At 40.5% G+C, this 21190-nt stretch overlaps 1 protein-coding gene across 17 annotated transcripts in view; it reads right to left on the reverse strand.

Annotated features, from left to right (window-relative positions):
- Positions 1 to 5720: 5720 nt before the first annotated feature.
- Positions 5721 to 21190, reverse strand: part of LOC108146739 (collagen alpha-1(XV) chain) — a 61298-nt gene continuing 45828 nt past the window's right edge. For 7 of the 17 annotated variants that reach the window (XM_041708469.1, XM_041708465.1, XM_017272847.2 and 4 more), the window contains 14 exons: positions 19986 to 20099; positions 17159 to 17410; positions 15585 to 15662; positions 15235 to 15481; positions 14979 to 15056; positions 13987 to 14141; positions 13801 to 13893; positions 11404 to 11526; positions 10722 to 10748; positions 10128 to 10142; positions 8680 to 8810; positions 7953 to 8132; positions 7654 to 7887; positions 5721 to 7194 (listed from right to left, as the gene is read on the reverse strand). In XM_041708469.1, coding sequence (XP_041564403.1) covers positions 7089 to 7194; positions 7654 to 7887; positions 7953 to 8132; positions 8680 to 8810; positions 10128 to 10142; positions 10722 to 10748; positions 11404 to 11526; positions 13801 to 13893; positions 13987 to 14141; positions 14979 to 15056; positions 15235 to 15481; positions 15585 to 15662; positions 17159 to 17410; positions 19986 to 20099 — 1833 coding nt within the window. In that variant the 3' untranslated portion in view covers positions 5721 to 7088. The remainder of the gene's footprint in view (positions 7195 to 7653; positions 7888 to 7952; positions 8133 to 8679; positions 8811 to 10127; positions 10143 to 10721; positions 10749 to 11403; positions 11527 to 13800; positions 13894 to 13986; positions 14142 to 14978; positions 15057 to 15234; positions 15482 to 15584; positions 15663 to 17158; positions 17411 to 19985; positions 20100 to 21190) is intronic. The other 10 variants (XM_017272857.2, XM_017272856.2, XM_017272863.2 and 7 more) reach the window with 5 other exon arrangements.

Below are 21190 nucleotides of genomic sequence, written 5' to 3' on the forward strand. Positions count from 1 at the left end.
TGAAAGTGAAACTTGGGAAAAGCTCAAATTGTGCTGCGAACTTTGGCTCACGTGGAACTAGTAGTTCCAAATCTAGGAAAATGTTAGTTTTAAAATTTCGTTTTAAAATCTTTATAAAACCTAAGCTATGTATAACTGAGAAATATTAGAAAATTACTGCGTGCGGAACTTTTATGGCTTTACATATTTTCATTTTTATTACAATTTTTTATTCATTAATTTTGAGTTTCAAAAAAATTGCAGCTTTTAATATTAATTTATCAATTGCTCATAGAAATACGCATATAAATCTTAATTTCACTCAAAATTTTTAAGGATTAAGGACCCTTTAGTTTTGAAATCATTGTAATATATCAGATTTTTAAATAAAAGCTTATACTGGGTTAAAGCACAGGAAGAGCTTTAATCAAGGTTTCTGTTTTGTTAATAAGAAGCACAAGCCTTAAAAACTTGCCAAACTTTTTTCAAAATAATCTTTCCCTACTGAGCTTTTTCCTACAAAATAAATACGTAATCTATGCTTAACTAAATAACCACCTATAAACCAACTGCAAAGCCATCCCACCTGGCGTATACTTGATGTGAAAACATATCCATTCTCATATTCCATAACAACAAATCAAAGCCAACAATGTCAGATGACAACAACAATCTGCCACACATTGACCCGAATAAGAAGACATTTTGCTGGGAAAAAATGAATGTTTTGCCGACGCGACGGCCTGGTCCTAAATAATTGCCAGTTGCCGGCCTGGAAAAAAACAGGAGCACGTGCACGTGGCGATGATGCCGACACATTTACGTCCAATTGAACAATTTTCCTGGAAAGGCGGAAAAAGCGGGTAAATGCGAGGAGAGTCGGGGGAAGCGGTAACGCAGAAATGCGAGATGGCCCATGTGGCTGGAGGGCATCCGCTCAAAAGAGCAGTCAATTTTAATTGCTTGTCTGATCGCAGACAGGGGCTATTAATAGGCTTATGGTTTGCATGATATACCGATATGCAAAAGCCTCCGCCGTGTGGCTTTTGGGGGCGTTAGCAGTTGCTCCCTTATGCAAGTGGATTGTTCCTGCAGTTGCAGATGCCCCAGCTGCCCCCTCATCCCGATAATCGCTGCGGTTAGCTGGTCGCCCCCGAAACACAGGTCATTTCAACCCGGAATACGACCGACCTCCCCTGATACCTAATACAATTTGCATATGAAATTTCCGTCTGCCAATTACAATTGGGCCAAAATAGATTAGTTCTCAAAAAGCCAAATCATAATTTTAATTATGTATTTGGCTGGTGTTTCGCCACGACTGCTAATTAAAAGTTAAGCATTTTAGCAATTCGATTTGATTGCTTTATTTCGATGATCCTGGATCATGGATAGTTTAATAAGGGGAAGATGAGTAAACGCGCTGTCATGGCCATTGCACCTGCACCAGCACCACCTGGTGGTAAATGCCGATTGGCGAGGTGGCAAATATTTGCCCAGCAGCAAAATGGAAAACTTATCGCACGTTTTCCCGGCCAGACTTTGCTTAGCGCTGTTTAACTATCAGTGGGCTGAGGTAAAAGAAGCGCAGAGCGGAAAAACTTTCTATGCAAACAGGAGTCGTGTTGACGATGCCGTCTTTAAGTCAACCAAACCTGTTCACTAACAACAAGGAGCGACACTGGAAAAATAATTATGATTTTTTAAGAAATTTATAAGCGTTATTTATTTTATTTTTTTATTTTATATACAAATTAAAGTGCTTTATTTCATATCATTCCTAACATGGAAATCACGGTTTTTATCATGGATTCTTAATCCATTAATTCAATTAAGACCAGATCTTCTACTATTTCCATTCATTTTTAACTGGCTTAAAATGTTTATCTATCATTAAATATCATTAAATAGTATTTTAGCTTTCGCTTTTTAGCATAGCTAAACTACATAACTGGGCTATAATTCTAAGCAAATTTGTAATTATACTTATCCAAATTTACAAATATTCTTAAAAATATTTATACCTACTTTCCACTTGAAAATAAACAGACTATTTTAATAATTAATTTGTATGTTATGTAGCAGGGTTAAAAGCGATAACCCGTATTTTAATTGCCTCATTATCTTATTCTCGATTTCAAGAACGAAATCCCGCTTTAAGAAAATTTTTGCTCAGTGCCATTCCCGGTGCTACTGCCATCGCTCGCGTATTTGCTTATTGTGTTTGTAAACATTGCTAACAACTTGAGTAATGCCGGCGACAATGCCAGTATTGCCACTTGCCACGCCCACACCTACGCCTGCAACTGCTAATAGAGTGACGAGGGGAGAGAGGGGACTCACCACCGCTGCCTTGCAAGTTGTAAGTGCCCAAGTTTTTCAATTAAAAGTTGCTACCTTTTGTGTGTTACTGCGGCGGCATAACATAAATACGCCTGTGTGTACATACACTCTCTGCGAACGTGGACTTATTTATTTCCTGACTTTTCGCCTAATCACGATGCCGCCTGATATATCAATAAACCACAGGGCAAAAAACGGAGGAGGATCGCCTGCATTGTAAATCAACAGCAACCAGCAAAGGAAACCAACCTTGCTAAGCCCCAAACCAAACGCAAGCAAACCAAACCAAACAAACAAACGGCGAACGACAGGTGTTGAAGTCGGAGGGCATTATAAATTCATACGAAAAAATACCGAAACGTCAAACAAATTGCAAGTTTTCAGTTGCATTTCCGCAAAACGTAACTGAAATAATACGTTGCCAGCGAACGCAGCAAAGTATGCAACAAAAGCTGGAGCTGGAGTTTTGTGGTTGGGCTTTTTCTTTTCTACGTAACTTCTACGTACTATATACCCACCTCAGTGGTTATCGGATGGCGGGGCACACGGACAAATTGAAGGTAGGCCATGTGGCAGCCCGGGGCAACGTCTTCGACTTTACGGCACGACCCTGCCGTGCCCACCTTTGCCCCGCCACCCCCTTTTCCACGCTTTTGCCGCTCGCATGACAAGTTGAAATGTTGACGGCTCACTGACATTGTCTGCCAGTGTATACGTGCCCTGCTGTATGGATGCACTGGAAAAAATTTGGTTATTTTATAAAATTAAATTCACTGATGGAAAAGTATAAGGTTCAAAGTGCCCTTAATCGATCGAAATGGATTTTAAAATTGGATATGTACAAAAAATCAAATGACTTAATAGCTTGACATGGCTGTATGGGTGCACTGAAAAAATTCTATATTTAATAAAATGTATAACTTTGACTGTACAGTGTATTTGCTTAAGACTTGTGAGGCTCTAAAGAACGACTAACTTCTTAGCTCGATCAAAAGGGATTTTACAATTATATACAATTGACTCAAGGATTTCATTTTATATCCATCCATCATCCATTCTGATCTCTTAAAATTATAATATTGATTTATTGACACCAAAGTCTGATTTGATCTAGGTATTGATTTGTTCTCAGTGCACGTGTTTGTGAGCTGCATGCATGTATGAATGATATTGTGGCTCGACATGGCTGCGTTGCAAGAATCTCATACAAAGTTATGCAAATTCCGATTCCGTTGTCGCTGTCGCCGCTATGTTGACGTCGCGAGGGCTTTGGGATGTGGGCTGCGGGTTGGGGGCTGTGGGCGTGGCATCGGTTTCTGCGGTTTGGCATGCATAATTGTTGGTTTTTAGTTACACGTGAGAGCGGCCGTGCGGCTCCGCCCCCCAAACTCTTTAAACGCCCCTCCCGAGGCATATTCATACATGTTATTCGTTTGCCGTAATTGTCTATCCTGGGTACTACCAGCATTTGAGCGATTAAAAATTAAAAAGTTACATTTAAAAATAAACAGAAAGGGAATGGAAAGGAGTAAGTCTGAGATAAAGGCTTCATTACACCAAAAAAAGTACCTAGACATATTCAATTATAATTGTAGGGCATATTAATTTCTATATATTTCTAAAATACAGTTTCTATTTATGTTTTCTAATGGATTACAGAAGATCTCGCGCAGCTTGAACTCAAATAAACTTCATTGTCCCATCTGATTAGAACCCATTCATAACTTTGCGTAATTCGAAATTCCCAATGGCTATGATAGATTGTAAATCACATGCGGGCAGAACCATAATCATTTCTCAGACATTTGCTATTTTCGTGTTTGTTCACCTAGCACCCGGAAAACCCCTCACATAGCTCGCAGTCCAGAAAAAGACCTACAACTGGGGGCTATCATCAAAAAACAATTCTCTGCGTAGCGTCCGCAAAATAATGGACGTTAGGCCGCGCGTCTTGATAAGCTAAATGATAAATTGTTTTTACTCGTGACATATGTACGCCCTTGTGACTGGGTGTGTGTGCTGAAACTTGTTACGGATGCTGGCCGCGTATGTGTGTGGGTTGGGGAAAGTTGTTTTGTGTTTTCTCTGCTTTCAATAAAAAAAGAACAGAATAACTGAAAAAAGAAAGGAGCACAGGGCCAAAGAATAAACGGAGAAGAAACTGGAGAACAAGCTTGGGAAACTTGTAAATGCGCCTGGGCACAAAAGTGGAATCTAATAAGCTCACGGCTAAATGTGTTATGATGAATGACATTGTCAGCCGCACACGGAATTTAAACTTTTTTGCCCTGGGACCTCGAGCAAGGCTTATAATTGAAAACTCAAAACGTTTGGCCTCCCGGAGTTTAAGTTTTTGGAAGGGCTGGGCTGAGATTTGATTTGGCTTCGCAGCTAATCAACTAATACAACAGATCCGCATTCATTCATTAAATTAAAATTTCATCCCGCTCATCTGATTTGATTGCTTTGTGCCTAAGTGGCGGTCGTTCCTTCAGAAACTCGCCCATTCCCGATTCCCCGTAATATTATGGCTTCCAACACAATTGGAGCTGGCAGTCCCAATCCCTAACCGAATCGCAACTGTTGGGACTCGGCGGCTTCTTGGCTTGTTTGTTTATTTCCCCGACAGCAGTCATACCCCAGTCTAAGTATCTGTATCTGTATCCCTATCTGTATATGTGTCTGTACCTGCAGGAGTATCTGAGTAGCTCAGACAGGGGCAAATCCGTATCCGGAAACTATGTTGGCCTGCTATTGAAATTCATAAAGCATCAATGGCCCCGGCGAGCTTCGAGGCTCTTTTTGTTTGAAATCATTTGCTTTAATTCAAGTGAAAAATTATTTAAATTGGTTATCAAACGTGCGGCTCAGACAGGCATCAATGTGGCTATGGAGGCAGATACAGAAACAGATTCAGGTACAGATACAGTTACAGGTAAACGCTCTATAGACATTCATTTTGGGGAAATGGCAAAATATTCGTTGTTTTTTTTTCCTGCTATGGGTGGAAATAAAGTAAAAATTGATTCCAACTTAAATGGAAAATATGATCAAAGTAATTTCTTGCCATTCGCCAGGGTAGATGAATTTGTAATATTTTTTATTTAGAGAAAAATACATGAGACTCATAAAATATGTGCAATGCAGATAGACAGATATTCCATATGGGATTTGTCGATACGCCAAGTGTGTTCAGCTCACTTTGAAATTTCAATGCGTGTTTATGGGTATTAATATTGCAAAGCCAAAAACACCCGAATCCAATTTTTATTGATTGCCTCCATGTGCATCTCTCTACTATTCAAATTTAAATGATTAAAAAGATATATGCAACGCGAGACCATTAACGCATTGTTCTTACCTCTTTTAATTTCCGAATTCGCCAGTTAAAATATTTATTTTTCATTTGATAGTTTACTTTTTATTGTTTCGTATTATTCAATTATATTATGCTATTATGTATCTCTGTTATGCTCTCTTTACTTCATATTTTAGGCTTAGGACTAGAGGGTTCTGCACTTCAGTTTTGATTTCACTAAATATATATTTACTTAAATCGTACTATATAATGTCACCTTGCGGCTGGCTACCGCGCCATCCGCTTCGTGCTCTGCGTTTGTGTTTTATTGTTTTAAATTAATACCTTAACTGTCATTACAATTACGTTTAATTACATTACAAATTTTGTAGTTGGAAATGCATTGGTTAAATGCAAAAAGAAATTATTATGTAACTAACTATGCTCGGTAATTATAATTATAATTAGAATTTAGTTAAGTATTCGTTATCGAATGACAATAAATTACGAATTTACCATCCACTGATGTGCATGTATGTACGAGTATGTGTCTGCGGATTATGCTATAATTCATTATCTCTCATTTGATGCATATAAAAACTGCGATCTGGATTCAGATATCGATTTCATTTTCGAGTATTGTGGGAATCGCGGGCTACACTGCAGAAAATCTCAGGCCTATGTTAGGAGTAGAAATCGGTCGTAAAACATATTTCCTATACATATATATATATATATATGGAGACTGGGCAGAAAGGGCTGCGTGCGATAGTTAAAAACGGTTCGTATCGTACCCACTTGGGTTTCTTATAATGTACACACACCTAGAAGTCTTTTGACAAAAATACACATTTATACACGCATATACAGGGTCCTTGTGAAAGAGTTCCTCGCATTTCGATTCTTGATTTTTGGGTGCATTTCCATACGAGCTAAGTAGGATACTAATTTGGCCAGTATTGCGTAGGCGGAGGCGACTGGGTGATCCGCTGCTGTGTCGGGCTAGTGAGCTTACGTAATTACAAAAATTACATTAGTTCGGTAACGGCTATCGGTAAGTTACAAGTTACAAGTTACAAATTACAGATTACAAACTACGAATACGTTTCCTGCTTGTACAAAAATTGCTGTTTGCTGTTTGTTGCCTTGTCCTGAACATAAAGCACAACTCATATATATCCACGATATATACTATTTGCGTTAATGATATATGTGTAGAAATATATTAGACATTACCTACGAATAGTGTGTGTATGCGTATGGTTAATATAAGTATGTATTTATATGCAACATCCAACTGTCGTCTGAGTATTCTCTTTTTGGTTTTTGTTTGGAATTCGCTGATTATATGCATGGCCATGATTTACGTTTACATTCAATGTATGTACGTGTGTGCTGTGATTTGTTTTCTTTTATGTATGAGAATGGTTTGGTGTGACCCGCTTCTTGTTCTTCCTTCCGGTTCCGCTTACAGCAGTAAATTTTCTAAATGCGCTGCATACTCCTCGGCCGTGCTGAACTCCAGACTTTCACTCTCGTCGTGGCTGTGACTGTAACTGCGACTGTTGCGGTAGCTGTGAATGAAATACATTGAAAAAAACAAAGCCTTTAACATATTTTTATCGATATTTATGTATATATATTTTTTAATCTTCAACTTTGTTTAGAAAAGTGTATATAACGAATACTGATTGATTCAGATATTTTTTTAAAAATTTAAAATAATTTTTAAAAGCTTCAGTTTTTAGTTAATGGCATTTTTACACATACAAATTTTAACTTAATTATCTGTTGCTCAAAAGTTTATATGCAAATCACCAGCTTTATGACCTTGAAGCCAAAAATAAATATTACAATATTAGAAAAATTAAAAATTATAAAAATGATGGCATCAAATGATGTAACAAACTCCAAATGAAGTATTTTCTGCCGTGTATAATTGTTTGCGGCCGCAGAGGTAATGAGCAAAGTTGGCGAGTCATAAAACGTTAATGCCAAATCAATAGGACACGTGTAAGGTGTGTCATAAGTACCTGCTGCCGCCGAGGTCCCGCTTCTTCCGCTTGCGATCCTGCGACAGGGCCTCCACGCACAGGATGATCAGCTTGCTGTCGCAGGACTGGCGCTTCTGCTCGAGCAGCTTGTGCCCGTCCAGATTGCTGGCATAGCCGGACTTCAGGTGGTCACCCGAGTGCCAGGCGTCGCAGTACGTGTCCATGGAACGCTCTCCATTCGGCAGCGAACCATGCCAGACCATCTTCATGGGCCTGCGAAGTTGTCAATTGTAAATATATTGATTATACAATTTAAAAATAATAATTAGCCAGCTTACCAGGACGAATCCGTCATCACATTCTTGCCACTGAAGCTGTAGATTCGCGGCGCCTGCGAGAAGAAGCCGCCCTGGCCGTTGAAAATGCCCTTCCAGGAGTTGAAGAGTACATCGCCACGCGTATTTACCACGGGCAGATCCCGGTCAGCCGGACGAACAATCGTGTCCAGATTCTGTACCCTGCGGACGAGAGTTGAGCATTTCGTTTATGTACAAGTTATTGCCAGCATACGAGCGGCAATTACACGCGAACAAACAAACTGCCATCAAAAGATGTCTGAAGGGCAGGTGCTGCCTGCCAGCGTGCCAGCTCTTTGTTCGCTCATTTATTTATGTTTTGCCCTCTCAAACCAAAAAAAAACGAAAAAAAAATTACAACACCAACCCTCATGGCCGGAGCCACTGGGTAAATAAATTGCACGAAATTGTTTTCACAAGCTTTTGTTTTCATACTTCGAGCGCGCTTTCGCCTCGCTTCAAATATCAAGATTATGCGGCAACTAATGAGTTCCCAAAGTGTCGGCTCAGCCGGGAAACGTGGCGTATGAGCAATGCCGAGCATTGGAGCGGCAAACACCCTGGCTCTGGATTTTCGGATTTGTTGTGGAAAAATCTTAATAGCCTGCGCCGAACAAAACTAAACAGGAAAACAGGCCTAATACGCGTGAAAAATCTAAAGAAAGATAAGACACACTTGCAGTACCCAGTACCAGTACAAAGTACTTACCTGGATGAGAGGAATGCCTTGAAGGTGCCCAGAAGGCCTGCCCGTCGTCCTTGCCGATAGCAGGCGAAGTCCGCCCCTCGGATCCCCTGCAAATCGCCGGTGGAGGGCTCGTTCAGCGCCGCCACGCGTAGCTATTCCGGATTCAGGAAAATATGGCATGAAATTAATGCGGAATTTATGTCAAGCATTTTAAGATCTAATTAATACAGAATTTAATAGCCAGAAATTGTTTGTTTAACAAAGGTCGCCATCCGCGGGCAAAGCGGGCAAAGCTTTTGGGGGTTTGTGGGGAAAACGATAGGTGGGAGTAATGGATAGTAAAATATTTCAAATAATTGTCGGGACTCTAAGGAAACCATAACAAACAAGAAAGAAAGCAAACTTCGGCAAGCCGAAGTTCATATACCCTTGCAGCTATTGCATGAATTAAATACTTTTGAAAATATTTAAATTATGATTTACTTGAGTATATGCTGAAAAACATTGAAACTATGATGATTTGCAGCTCAATTATAAGATAGTTATTTTATATATTTTTATTATTTCTATGGGAGCTATGTGATATAGACGTCCGATTTTGATAAAATTTAAACCATAATTCTGAAATAATTAAACATTGCTATATGTCGAAGAACTAAACAAAAAATTAAAAAACAGAAAAGTTATAATTTTTTTTTCATTTATTTTTCCGATTGTTCCTATGGGAGCTATATGCTATAGTCGTCCGATTTTGCTGAAAATTATAACATAATTCTGAAATACTTAACCATTACTATATCTCGAAGAACTAAACAAAAAATTAAAAAACAGCAAAATTATAATTTTTTTCATTTATTTTTCCGATTGTTCCTATGGGAGCTATATGCTATAGTCGTCCGATTTTGATGAAATTTAAACCGTAAATCGGAAATATTTAACCATTACTAAATGTCGAAGAACTAAACAAAAAATTAAAAAACAGCAAAGTTATAATTTTTTTTCATTTATTTTTCCGATTGTTCCTATGGGAGCTATATGCTATAGTCGTCCGATCCGGCTCGTTCCGACTTATATACTACCTGCAATAGAAAGACAACTTCTGGGAAAGTTTCATGCAGATAGCTTTAAAACTGAGAGACTAGTTTGCATATAAACGGACGGACAGACGGACAGACGGACAGACGGACAGACGGACAGACGGACAGACGGACAGACGGACATGGCTAGATCGACTCGCCTAGTGATGCTGATCAAGAATATATATACTTTATAGGGTCGGAGATGTCTCCTTCACTGCGTTGCAAACTTCTGACTGAAATTATAATACCCTCTGCAAGGGTATAAAAATGCTGAAACATCCTTCGGGGCAAAAAAGATAAATATGAAGCACTCAATATAATGCTGGGACGTGGGCAGGAGTTCAAAGGTCGAATCTAGCTTAATTGAAGGGCAACAGGAGGAGAACTCACCATTCGCGGATACCACTGGAAATGCGAATTTAATTTGATATTATTTTCGATTCCGTTAATTTTGTTTGAAGACGCAGCCGTAAGATGTGGGACAAAAATATTTGTAATTTAATAAATCTAAATGGAAATTCTGAGCATTCTAACACCGACACACAAACAAAGACGAGCTCTCAACATTCTTGACTTTCGTGTGGGTTGCGAATTGTTGAGAACTAAGCTACATGGATTTTCCAAAAATAAAGGACAAAATTTAATCAAGAAGCGTCTAGTTAAAAAAGCAATCACACAACAACACACAAGGAATGGAATTAAACATATAACTTTTTGAATAGGAAAAGATTTGAGCTTCCATCGGTTTAATAAAAACACAAAACCATCAATGGATAGAGACAAAAGCTGAAAATCAAACTACACCAATTGTTCCGCGTACAACAGAACTCCAAATGCAATTTTCGCTAATTAGAAATATTTTCATTGGCCAGCAAACAAAATCAAATTATTTATTCAACAATCGTTTTCTATTTTAAATTTTCCCGTTGGTTTTTGTTATTTTTTAGTCGACACTACGATATGCGATATTATGGATTTAATTACCGTTTCGTATTCGGGCGCGGTTGTAAACTGCATTTAACGACAATTAATTAAAAATAAGTTTAGTAGGTTATAACGATAACATTTGCTTCAGCTCGTTTCACTGAGTATTAATAATGAAATTAGGAACAAGTAGCGTGTATATTTGTGGTGTATTTATGTTGCTTCTTTGATAGTTGAAATAAATGTGGTAATTTAGTATTAGGGCTGTCTAAACATCGATTGTTAAATTAATATAGTACGTAATAATTTTTAAAGATATTATAAAATATAATTGTTTCATTTTTAAAGCACAATTTGCATCAAATGGTGTAGAATTATTGGTAAATTTATTATGACCATACACTTTTTAAACGCTATTAATAATGCTGGAACAATCGATAATTTGACAGGACTAATGGAAAAGTAGTTACTATTGTTAGAGACTATCGGCGGGAAAATGACATTCAGGCGGGAACATCAATGTCACAGCCTTCCGATTTATAAATAATTCAATTTGAACTCATCAAAGTCGAGTACAATTAACACACACAAAGGGAATCCCAGCTAGGACTTCTGATTTCCATTCGAAGCGCTCTTAAATTTCGCCAGCGTCAATGCCATTATCCCACCGACAGATGCGAGTAGATGTGGAAAACAAAATGCGGAAAATACAAAAAAATAATGACAATTTTCCATCACTCACCGTGGGCGTATTGATCAGGGGCGGTGGACTGTTGAGCAGGTTCTTCGACTGCAGGTCGAAGCGCATCGATGGAGCCACCGTGGTGGGCGGGGCGGGCGTGGCTATCGGGACCAGGGTTCCCAGCTTCGCACAGGAGGAGAATACAAAGGAAGAATTAAATGTGAAATCGTAATTAAGAGGCGCGGTGACAAACAAGCGTTTGACGAATTTGTAATTAATAAAACAAGAGCTCTGCGCAAATATGCTCGGCAGACCCTTTCAAGTAGTTAATATTTCAGGAGGAACCAAAGGCAAACACAACACAACACGAGCACGAGCACTCCAGCCGTTATGCGATGAAATCAGCGTTGTATTGAAACTTTTGCTCAAATATTTGCATTACGTGTAGGGAAATACGTAGCAACTGTCCCAGACCCATTACCCATTGCCCATTACCCATAACCCAGTGCCAGTCCGCGTCCCAAACACAGCTTCAGTCTCAATCCTCGCAGCTCTACCTCGTCGCCAGCACTGTATTAGGGTCAAATTTTCGACAGCCATAATGCGCGACGTCGTCTGACAAAAGTTTTAATTACTATTTTGAACTTTAAGTAGTCGACTCGTGTACTGAAATCTAATTAGGCTAGCGCCTCGGCTACCATCTCGGTATCTCGGCAGACAGCTGTGTATTTCGCCCAGACGAATGGGAAATGCAAATGGGAGCCCAAATACACCGGGAAGTATAAATTTGACTTTTTGCAATTTAAACAATAACATAAAAATGTAAGTGATATTGTTAATTTGTGCTCTTGATTTCTATTGTCAATTCTATTATAATTTGTATAGCAATAGTGTAGAAAAATTTGATTTTATTGTTATTTTTGCCAAAAAACATAAAATTAAAATGCTTACAAATATACCTGATTTTTTCGACCCATTTTAAAACTGTACCAGTTATAAATAACATAAATGTTGTTGCTATAAAAAACTATCAAAATTATAAAATATTTATTTCTGTGCAGTCCGCTTCCTGACTCCCTGACTTCTACAGATTTCGCCAACAAAGGGTCCTTAGCTTTCGCCCGATTTTGCAATATTACTCGTCGCACCCCGACTGTTCATGGTCCATGGTGCCGGGTTTTTGTTGTCAAAAGTATTTAAATGCTGCCGTCAAAGGCAAGAGATTTCGTTTTCATTCTGGGCTGCCTTATGCACATGCCAGTTGCCAGGATCCGGGATCCTGGAGCCAGTAGGCAGGAGACTGAAGCCAGAGCCACGCCCACCAGGCAAAAAAAAAACCATGCTGTGCTGGCTTTTGTGCCCTGCAACAACGGAAGCGGAAATCGAATCTCGAGCAGTTTTTTGCTGCTCCCCAATTCTGAGAATATTGTACACTTTGGCACAATCGAGTCACTAGTTTCCCATCGCTTGCCTTTCATTTTTCATTTTCTGATGATTTCAATAACGCAACAAGCAGCCGAAATTGTGGCCACTTTAATGTGTAACAACCTATTGAGGAATCGACCACTTTCGGGTGTAATTTTGCCAACTTCAGACGAAGCCTGCACAAATGCTGACCCGAGCAAATTGCCGGGGAGCAAATCGGGGTAATAAAAGGTTCCCATTGGTCCCAAGTTCACCTTGGTCGAAGGGGCGAGATTAATTGGCATGTGGCAGCGGAATATTTTGGGAGTGTCCAGGGGACGACAATAAAACCTTCGATTTCCGTTTAATATTATTTTTAATCTGGCAAAAGGAATTTATGGCTCCAAGGACGGTCCTGCCTGCCTACTTATGCCCCGTCCAGAACAACCGATGCATGTTTTATATTTCATCAATAAATGTTTTGAACCTCCGACTGACTTTCATCGGCTCAAATTGCCTGCCACATGCCACATGTCTCTGGATGTTCCTTGTACCATTGTATCCGTATCCGTTAAGCGGGACAAGTAAAAAAAACCAAGCGCAAGTCAATATAATTGAATAACGCAGATACACACATAGTATACACACATGTGACAGGCGGGAATCCAATGGCAATCAGTCGGTACGTCTGCAACATTTAATGTGCAAATAAAAAACGAGTCGATACAAGGGCAATGCCAAACAAACCTTACTTTATGGCAGCAAAAATATATAAATAAATAAGGCGAGCAGAAGACAAACAAAGGCTTCTGGCCATGCCTGTCTTTTCTATTTTTGCATGCATTTGTCTCTCGCCTTTCATTCTTTTCGGCGGGGGCTTATAGCTTATGGCCATAATGGAGCGGGATCTATAAAATAATAACCGCCTGCCAGCGGGCTCAGTGCCTGTCATATTTGGCATTTTAAAAGTGCTACCCGACGGTTCCTGTGTTTGCTTAGGAGCCAGAAATCAAATCCAACCCCATAGTCGAAAGGATTTGGCCCGAAACTCACCGCAATATACTGCCAGCCCTTGTTGACGCGCACCAAAAGCGCCTCCTCTTCGGTGATGTAGGCCAACGTGCCTGGCGGATTGAGGGCCGATTTCTGCGGTGGAAATACAAAAAAAAAAAAAAAACAGCCAAGCAAAAGAGTTTAAAAATACATGGCAGTTGCCAAATTTAACCAATCGACACCCACTTTTGTCATTTCATCAATGTTCTGGAAGGTGACTGCGCCGGGCACAATCTTCATGTTCATATTTGACGAGGAGGCCGAGTAGGTGGGCTCCTCGCCCTCCATGAGCCCCAGGGTCTCCTCATGTTTGTGGGAATGTCCTGTTTGCCGGGGCGTCTCTGAAAGGATAATTCATGCATTATGACACATTGCTCGATATCATACATGTTTATTCAATACATGTTTATTTATAATTTCTCTAAGTATTTGTTTTATTTATTTATTTATTTAAGCTAAAAATTTCATTACATTTGATATTTGAAAATATTTTAACCAACCTAGAGTTCATGCACTAACAAAAGTAAAGCCATCCTTTTCATTGGAAAAACAAATAATAAAATTGTTATTCTCCAAATATTTTTTGACCTTTTTGCATTCTGTATAATAATCAAAAATAAATAGAAATATGGAAATGGATACCTTATGCTCCAAATTTGTGCCTGAATTTACATATTCGAATATGTGCTTTAAATTTCATCAGCACATTCACCTATATGATATTCTCCAAAACAGACTAAAGGAGTCAAAAGCTCGCCAAAAATAGGCAAAATTCTACTATTTTCGGTTACTGGTAACTGAATGATTTAATATTTGTGTGGAAGCCATGAGTCGCGGGTTTTCTTTTTGGGCGGAGGAAAAGTCATGACGGTGTGAAAGTACGCGCATAAAGAAAATGTTTACACGTTGTACTCTATCAACGGCAAATGAGTTAATGATGATGTGCAAATATGGGGAACTGGCTGCCCCATTAATGGTGCTAGTTCATGAATGGGTGTGAATAAGGCATGATGGCGAAAGAAAAGGTGTGTGTTTGTATGTTTTTGGTTTTGGGAACTGAAGGCAATTAGCATGGTTCAACGGGCGGGGGAAAGTCATGCAACATTAAAAAAGGCTACTCTACGGCTAATATGGTAGATGGAGTTGAGATTGTAGATTGAAGTTAGTTGTTCGATTACCGGCTGTGCCATCGGGCCGATCGCGCAGATCCTGCAGTTCTCGCAGTGCTTTGAGTTCGTCTAAGGATGAGCGCGCTCCTTGATGACGAGTTAACGATGCAAATGACATGGATTGATATCGGTTGGATAAGTTAGGTATTTGGCTCGTGGGCAAGGATAATGCTAACTATATACAGATATTTGACCACTAGCTAACTAAGCTCACAATTGACATATTTACAATATATATGTATCATGACTTTTTTAGTTAACTCACCTGGTCGGCCGTAGTAGGAGGCATCGCCATAGAAGGGACTGCGCGAATCCATTCCGGGATCTCCTTTCGGCCCCGAAATTGAGAGACCCGGTAGTCCCGGTGGTCCCGGCGGTCCTGGAGGTCCTGGCATTGGAATGTACTGCACTCCGCTGCTATCCCCATCACCTCCTCCGTTGGAAGGCATTCCAGGAGGTCCTGGCAAGCCATCGCGACCATCCTGACCTCGGTCTCCTTTTTCACCCTTGACCTGCAGACAAGTCCAGCCGGTCAATTCACCCGAAAACCTTGGTGATCCATCACCATTCTGCCGCCAGACGGGCGTATACTTGACATCGACTTTTGGCACTTACCCCTTCGCGTCCGCCGGTATCGCCTTTTGGTCCCTTGGGACCCATCTCACCCTTTGGTCCTGTCATGCCAGGGCGCCCCTGCGAATCAATTAAATTAAGGCTCTTTAGAGTCAGGGAACCAATATTATGGTAGAAAAAACAGATCTGTGACTAAAACCAGTTTAAAATGCGTTCAATGATTAAAATGATTGCCTAAATGGCAGTGGCACGTAGCAAAGTTTGAATATGGCCAGCAAAAATCACATTCCCCAGCCCGTAAGTGGGAAAGTTGGAGCCAAATTATAAGATCATTGGCAGCAAGAACCAACAGCTAACAGCCACACGAAGTTGGCTCGAATGCAGTTTCTAGTGCAGGCAATCGGACCAAACTGGCAACTTGAAGTATGGCCAAAAACGGGCAAACTTTTGCCGTTCCGAAGTGCAACAATCCTCGAGTCGCAACGCTTCTTGTCTCTCCGCTCGTTCCGGCCATTGAGCCAAAGTTCCGTGTGTCCCATTCCATTTGGCCTGGCAGCTCATGTAAATACGTTGCTTGATTTTGATTTCGGGGCGGTAAGCGATGCCAGTTGGCACAGAATGCCGAGGAATGCCAAAGGACACAGTGCAGCACACGCGCCTGCCTCTCAATTCACTGGCTCAGTTCCGAAAAGGGAAACTTTTCTCCTTGCTGCCCTTGCATAGCTGTTGTTATTGCGGAATAATGGCGGAAATTCGGGGTAAACTGCAATTGGAATCGTGCGATGCGCCGACTGCCGCGTTCCGTTCCGAATAACCGTGATGAAAATGCTCTTAAAATACTTTTCGTTTGAGTTTACTCCAGTGCTCTTGTTCGTTTTTTGCCGCTGCTCTCATCCTGTGTCTCAACCACTTTCAGTGCCCTGATTGTCTAGATCGCGAATGCGGCCAAAAAAATGTCTGTTTGTCTGTGAACTTTGTGAGGCTGGAACAACAATGGAATCTCAATCACGGACGTCGGAAGGAGGCAAAAATTTCCAAATATGATTTACAAATTTAAGATTGCTGACCTTTGTAGAAGTTCATATTGCAATGTGTACAGTACAACAGAACTTAAAAGCTGTTGCTTAAAGAAATGGAAGTGCAATTAATGTCAGTCGCTTTGAAATTGTTTTTTTTATAGGGATAATTTTATAATATTATAAAATAATTATTTTAATTTTTTTAAAACAATTAGTCTAATGATTTCCAAATTTTTGAATGGGAAAGTCAAGTTAAGTTCAATTAAAACAATATATTTGTTAAACAGTTTTCCTTATATTTTGTAGTTTACATCAATTTCCTTTAAATTAATACCTTCATTGTCTTTATTGGTTGTTGAAAAGTATATAGGAAATTGGGTACAGTAATAATAATATTGTTCCCTTATAATTTGATACACTACTGGAGACCAATTCTTTTCCTCTACTTAAACAATGTTTTCACTTGGTCACCACAGATTTTGGCTACGCTGCTGGCCAAAATGGGTGAAATGAAAGCATGTGAAAGTTGGTCAATCTCATGAATATGCATGCAAAAGTTGCGAGTGGCTTAAAGTCCGTTTTCTTTCTCCCACTTACCGAGTGTCCAATATCGCCCATGGCGCCGGGTTTTCCGGGCGGTCCGATGGGCCCAATGGGGCCGGAGCCACCGCGCCGTCCCCGCATCCCCTTCTCGCCTTTCTCGCCCTTGGTCCCGTTGACGTTGACGCTGGCGAGGCCCTCGAGTCCGCCGGGCTGTCCGGCCTGGCCCGGCAATCCCGGCAGTCCGGGCGTTCCCGGTTCGCCGGGCTCACCCTTTGCGCCGCTGGGTCCGTGCGCACCTTTGTGACCCTGTTTTTGGGTAAACGTAAACGAGATGAGATGGTGGAGAAACGAAAGCAAGTGTGTGCAATGATTTACGGTCTTAAATATACGGCTACATGTGCCGGGGGGGAAAAAGGATCTTGGGAATGGGAATCGGGAATCGGGATAGCAGCAGCCGCTCTCTCGCCTAATTTGGCCGTAAAACTCAATTTCAAACGTTTTGTCGACGACAGAAAAAATTCAATTCAAACTCATTTTGAAATCAAATCAATTCCGAAATCCCACACACACCCACACACACAGAGAAGAAATTTATGCAATGCCTGGTGACAAGCCCGAAAACACAAAACCATATTCCTTTCTCCGGTTCCTCCGGTTTGTGGAAATTTGCTTCTTTCCCTCGTTCGAGGGCTCGACTCAATTCATCCCCAGCGTCGTCGTCTTCCACATCATCAGCGCCTTAAATGGTTCGCCATAAATTCGCACGCTTCAAGTTGGGTAAAATCGTGGGGAGATGGCTGGCTGGCTGAGCTTTCTGTTTTTCGGGGCCCTTCTTCATATCGCCAACTTAATACCAACTAATGAATAATTAATAAGGCAACACACACACTCATACACACACTAACACTCGACTGCTCCGCAGGCTGTCTTTCAAGATCCCTGCGTGCGTCTGTTTTTTAGGCTTAATGAAACGTACCTAATTGTGCGTGTATTCATACGTTTAAAATGCTAATTTCCATATTAGTTTTCTCCGAAATTTTGTAATGCAATGGCTGCGGGCTGGGGTCTCACCGTCGTTTACCCAACAAATTGGGCGTGAATTTATCATAAAATTCCAATCGATTTTTTTTTTCCTATACGTTATATGTGCTGTGTTTGTGCTGTGTGGGTGTTTGCATAATTTCTTTTTATTTCACGCACGATTAATTCCGGGTGTGGTTACGAGGGGGCAAACTACTTAAAAGCGACCTTGTTACGCCAGATTCCTTCTCTGCCACAAGCCGCATAAATATTACTTATGTATATCAAAGGTCGTGGCCGTGTCTTTATGGGCCCAATTTGGCTGCTGTGTTGCGAGGAGTAATTTGCGACACCGGAAAACGTCCACGTGAGAGGCAAACGGGCCAAGCAAAAGCCAAAGCCGGACCAAAACCGGGCCAAAACCGACAAACAAACAGACTAACAACAAGCACATTATGCGAGCCCTGCTGGCGGATTTAAGTTTTGAGGTTGCACATAAAAGAAATACGTAGGGGCGATCCGGATACGGATCCTGGAGAGTCCTGAAGGGTCCTGAAGAGTCCTGGAGAGTCCGAGGGTGCAAAGCCACACCAACTAAGCTGCTAAATGGCATACAGGGTAATGGCTGGGAAGTAAGCGTCGCCTAAGCAGGATGAGCTCCCCAAATGGCCAAAACTTATTATGAAAGTAATGCCAAACGAGAAGTGAAAAGAAACGAAATGGAATAGTTTATGGAATGGGACATAGAGTATATAGTACACATAGTATAGTAGCTCATCCCCTCATCATATCCAGTGAAAATCAAATGAGCTATAAATGCACACAAATTGGCCCCCGACCAGACAAGAAATCAGGAGACATCGGCATCGTCTCAAGTGACGCATTCCGGGCCAACAACTGCTGATAGAAATTTATGTCCCAAATTGTGTATTTCCTGCACAAATGACTGCGATGCCATAAATATGAAAGCGGTTGGGGGAGGAGCTCAGCTGGAGGAACTGTGAGCGCCCCAAAAAAGAGAATTATTACTATCTATCAAATTGGGTACAATTTAGCTTGAACTCAGAGAAGTAATTCAGCAGTTGGGGCGTTTATCCTTTCACGGGGTTAATAGCTCGGAATTTATTTGCCAGATATTTATTTTTAGAGAGCAGTAAAATTTCAAGAATTTAAAGCTTTTTGGACAGCCAGCAAGCCATTAGTACTTTGATAACCATAAGTCATAATCATAAATCATAATATTCTAGCTATTTAAAAAAAGGATTGAATTTGAATGGGCATAGATGATATATAATATATTAAATTATGGAAAGCATATGTTGATTTCGAATTAAAATATTTCTAAATTTCTAAAAAGACACAACTATATTTTTTATCCAGAGATTGTTAATAATAAAAGGGTTTCTACCTTATTTACCACTATTATTAATGATTTGTAAACCTTGTAAAAGCTAATTTTCTGATTTCTCAGTGCTTTATACTCAAACCTATAGCCAAAACACACTCCTATATCATATATTTAAGCCTCAACCAACTTCCCCCAAAATGGCCTACCAAAAACGATTAAGACCCAGACCAAAAGCAAATTTTGGTCGCAGCCTGTGTTTGCTCATTTGGAGGAGAACGGCCAGCTCCTTGGCCCGATTGCCCCTTTAAGGAGCCTCAAAATCAATTGAGTAGTCAATAGGGCAGAAATTATTATATGTTTGAAACAACAATCGTGTGGGCCCGGGAAACACTTTATAATACCTACACCCACGCACACACAACTAGGAACTGGATAACAGGGAAAACAGGGAAAAATGGGAAAATGGAGGTGCGGAAAACCCGGGCCATTTATTAGACATGCCCTCTGACTTACCGGATCGCCGCGTTCTCCTTTCGGGCCGGCATCACCTTTCTCGCCGGCCACACCTTTGGCCCCCGGCTGCGTCGTGCCCCGGAATGTGCCCATCGAGTTGACCATTAGGGATTCCTGTGCGGGTATGTGTATGGGCATAGTAATTTGTTAAATATTTGCTTGTTGTACAATTTATTTTCGATACATGGCCCCATTTCCCAGATCTTTTTTCCGCAGCAGGCGGCCCTTTTTGACGAAGGGACACCAACAAACACCACATGCAGGAAAACACACGGCGGAAATTTGATTAATGATCTATTTAGTTTTTTTTTTTCGTGGGCGGACCGCCGCACTCAGATTTCGGGGCGTGGCTAATGATGCCAAGTGGTTCTAGTCCATTAAAGGCTGTATGGCCATCGGTTAGCCCAGTGGCAAACCTTTTGGTTTTGTTTTATTTAAGTGGTGGTAGTGATGGGAACATAAGATGAAATTGTTAAAATGTTTATACCTTGAAAGTCCTGGTTGGATTCCAATTTATCTGTTATTTATGGTTTGATTGTTACAAGAATACATAATTTTTTGTGGATACGATTTTCGTTTTATAATAATATAGAGCAATGGGCGTGAAATTAAAGCGTATTAGTAGATGATTTCACTGGTATCAAATCAGAAAGAAAATGTTTCAAAATTGCAACTTTTACTGGGGGGACACTCATTGGCTTGACTAATTGGATTTCTGAATAAAACATCTGAAAAAGTGGAAGTCGTGTCAACAATCAAAAGTCGTTCTAATAAACATAAAAGCATTTTCCTCTTAAGCACTCTGAATGTGCCTTTACAAAGTCTGGGGTGTTGCGATCTTTAAGCTAATGGTATACGTATACCCTATAAAATGTTGGGGTTAAGGATTTATATATTCTATTAAATTACTTTATGCTTAAATATTTGCTAAGTATTTTCCATTGACACTTTTCTAGCGACCCTTTTTTTTCCTGATTCCTATTTTATTATTGTTTGCCCAAAATTCGAACCCATTTGTCCTAGTCGTGTCTCCTGGCACCGCCCAATCCGCTGGATAACACCGAGGGTATGACACCCACAGAAAGCTTTTAAAAGGCTCCTGCTGATGATAATGATGATAAACCCGCCGACATTAAACAATGGGCTACGAGCGATGTGCGATGGGCGGTGGGCCGACAGGCGAGTGGCTGTCTGATTTTTACTGC

Source organism: Drosophila elegans, unplaced genomic scaffold, assembly GCF_018152505.1.
Source record: "Drosophila elegans isolate 14027-0461.03 unplaced genomic scaffold, ASM1815250v1 contig_208, whole genome shotgun sequence".
NCBI classification, from domain to species: Eukaryota; Metazoa; Arthropoda; class Insecta; order Diptera; family Drosophilidae; genus Drosophila; species Drosophila elegans.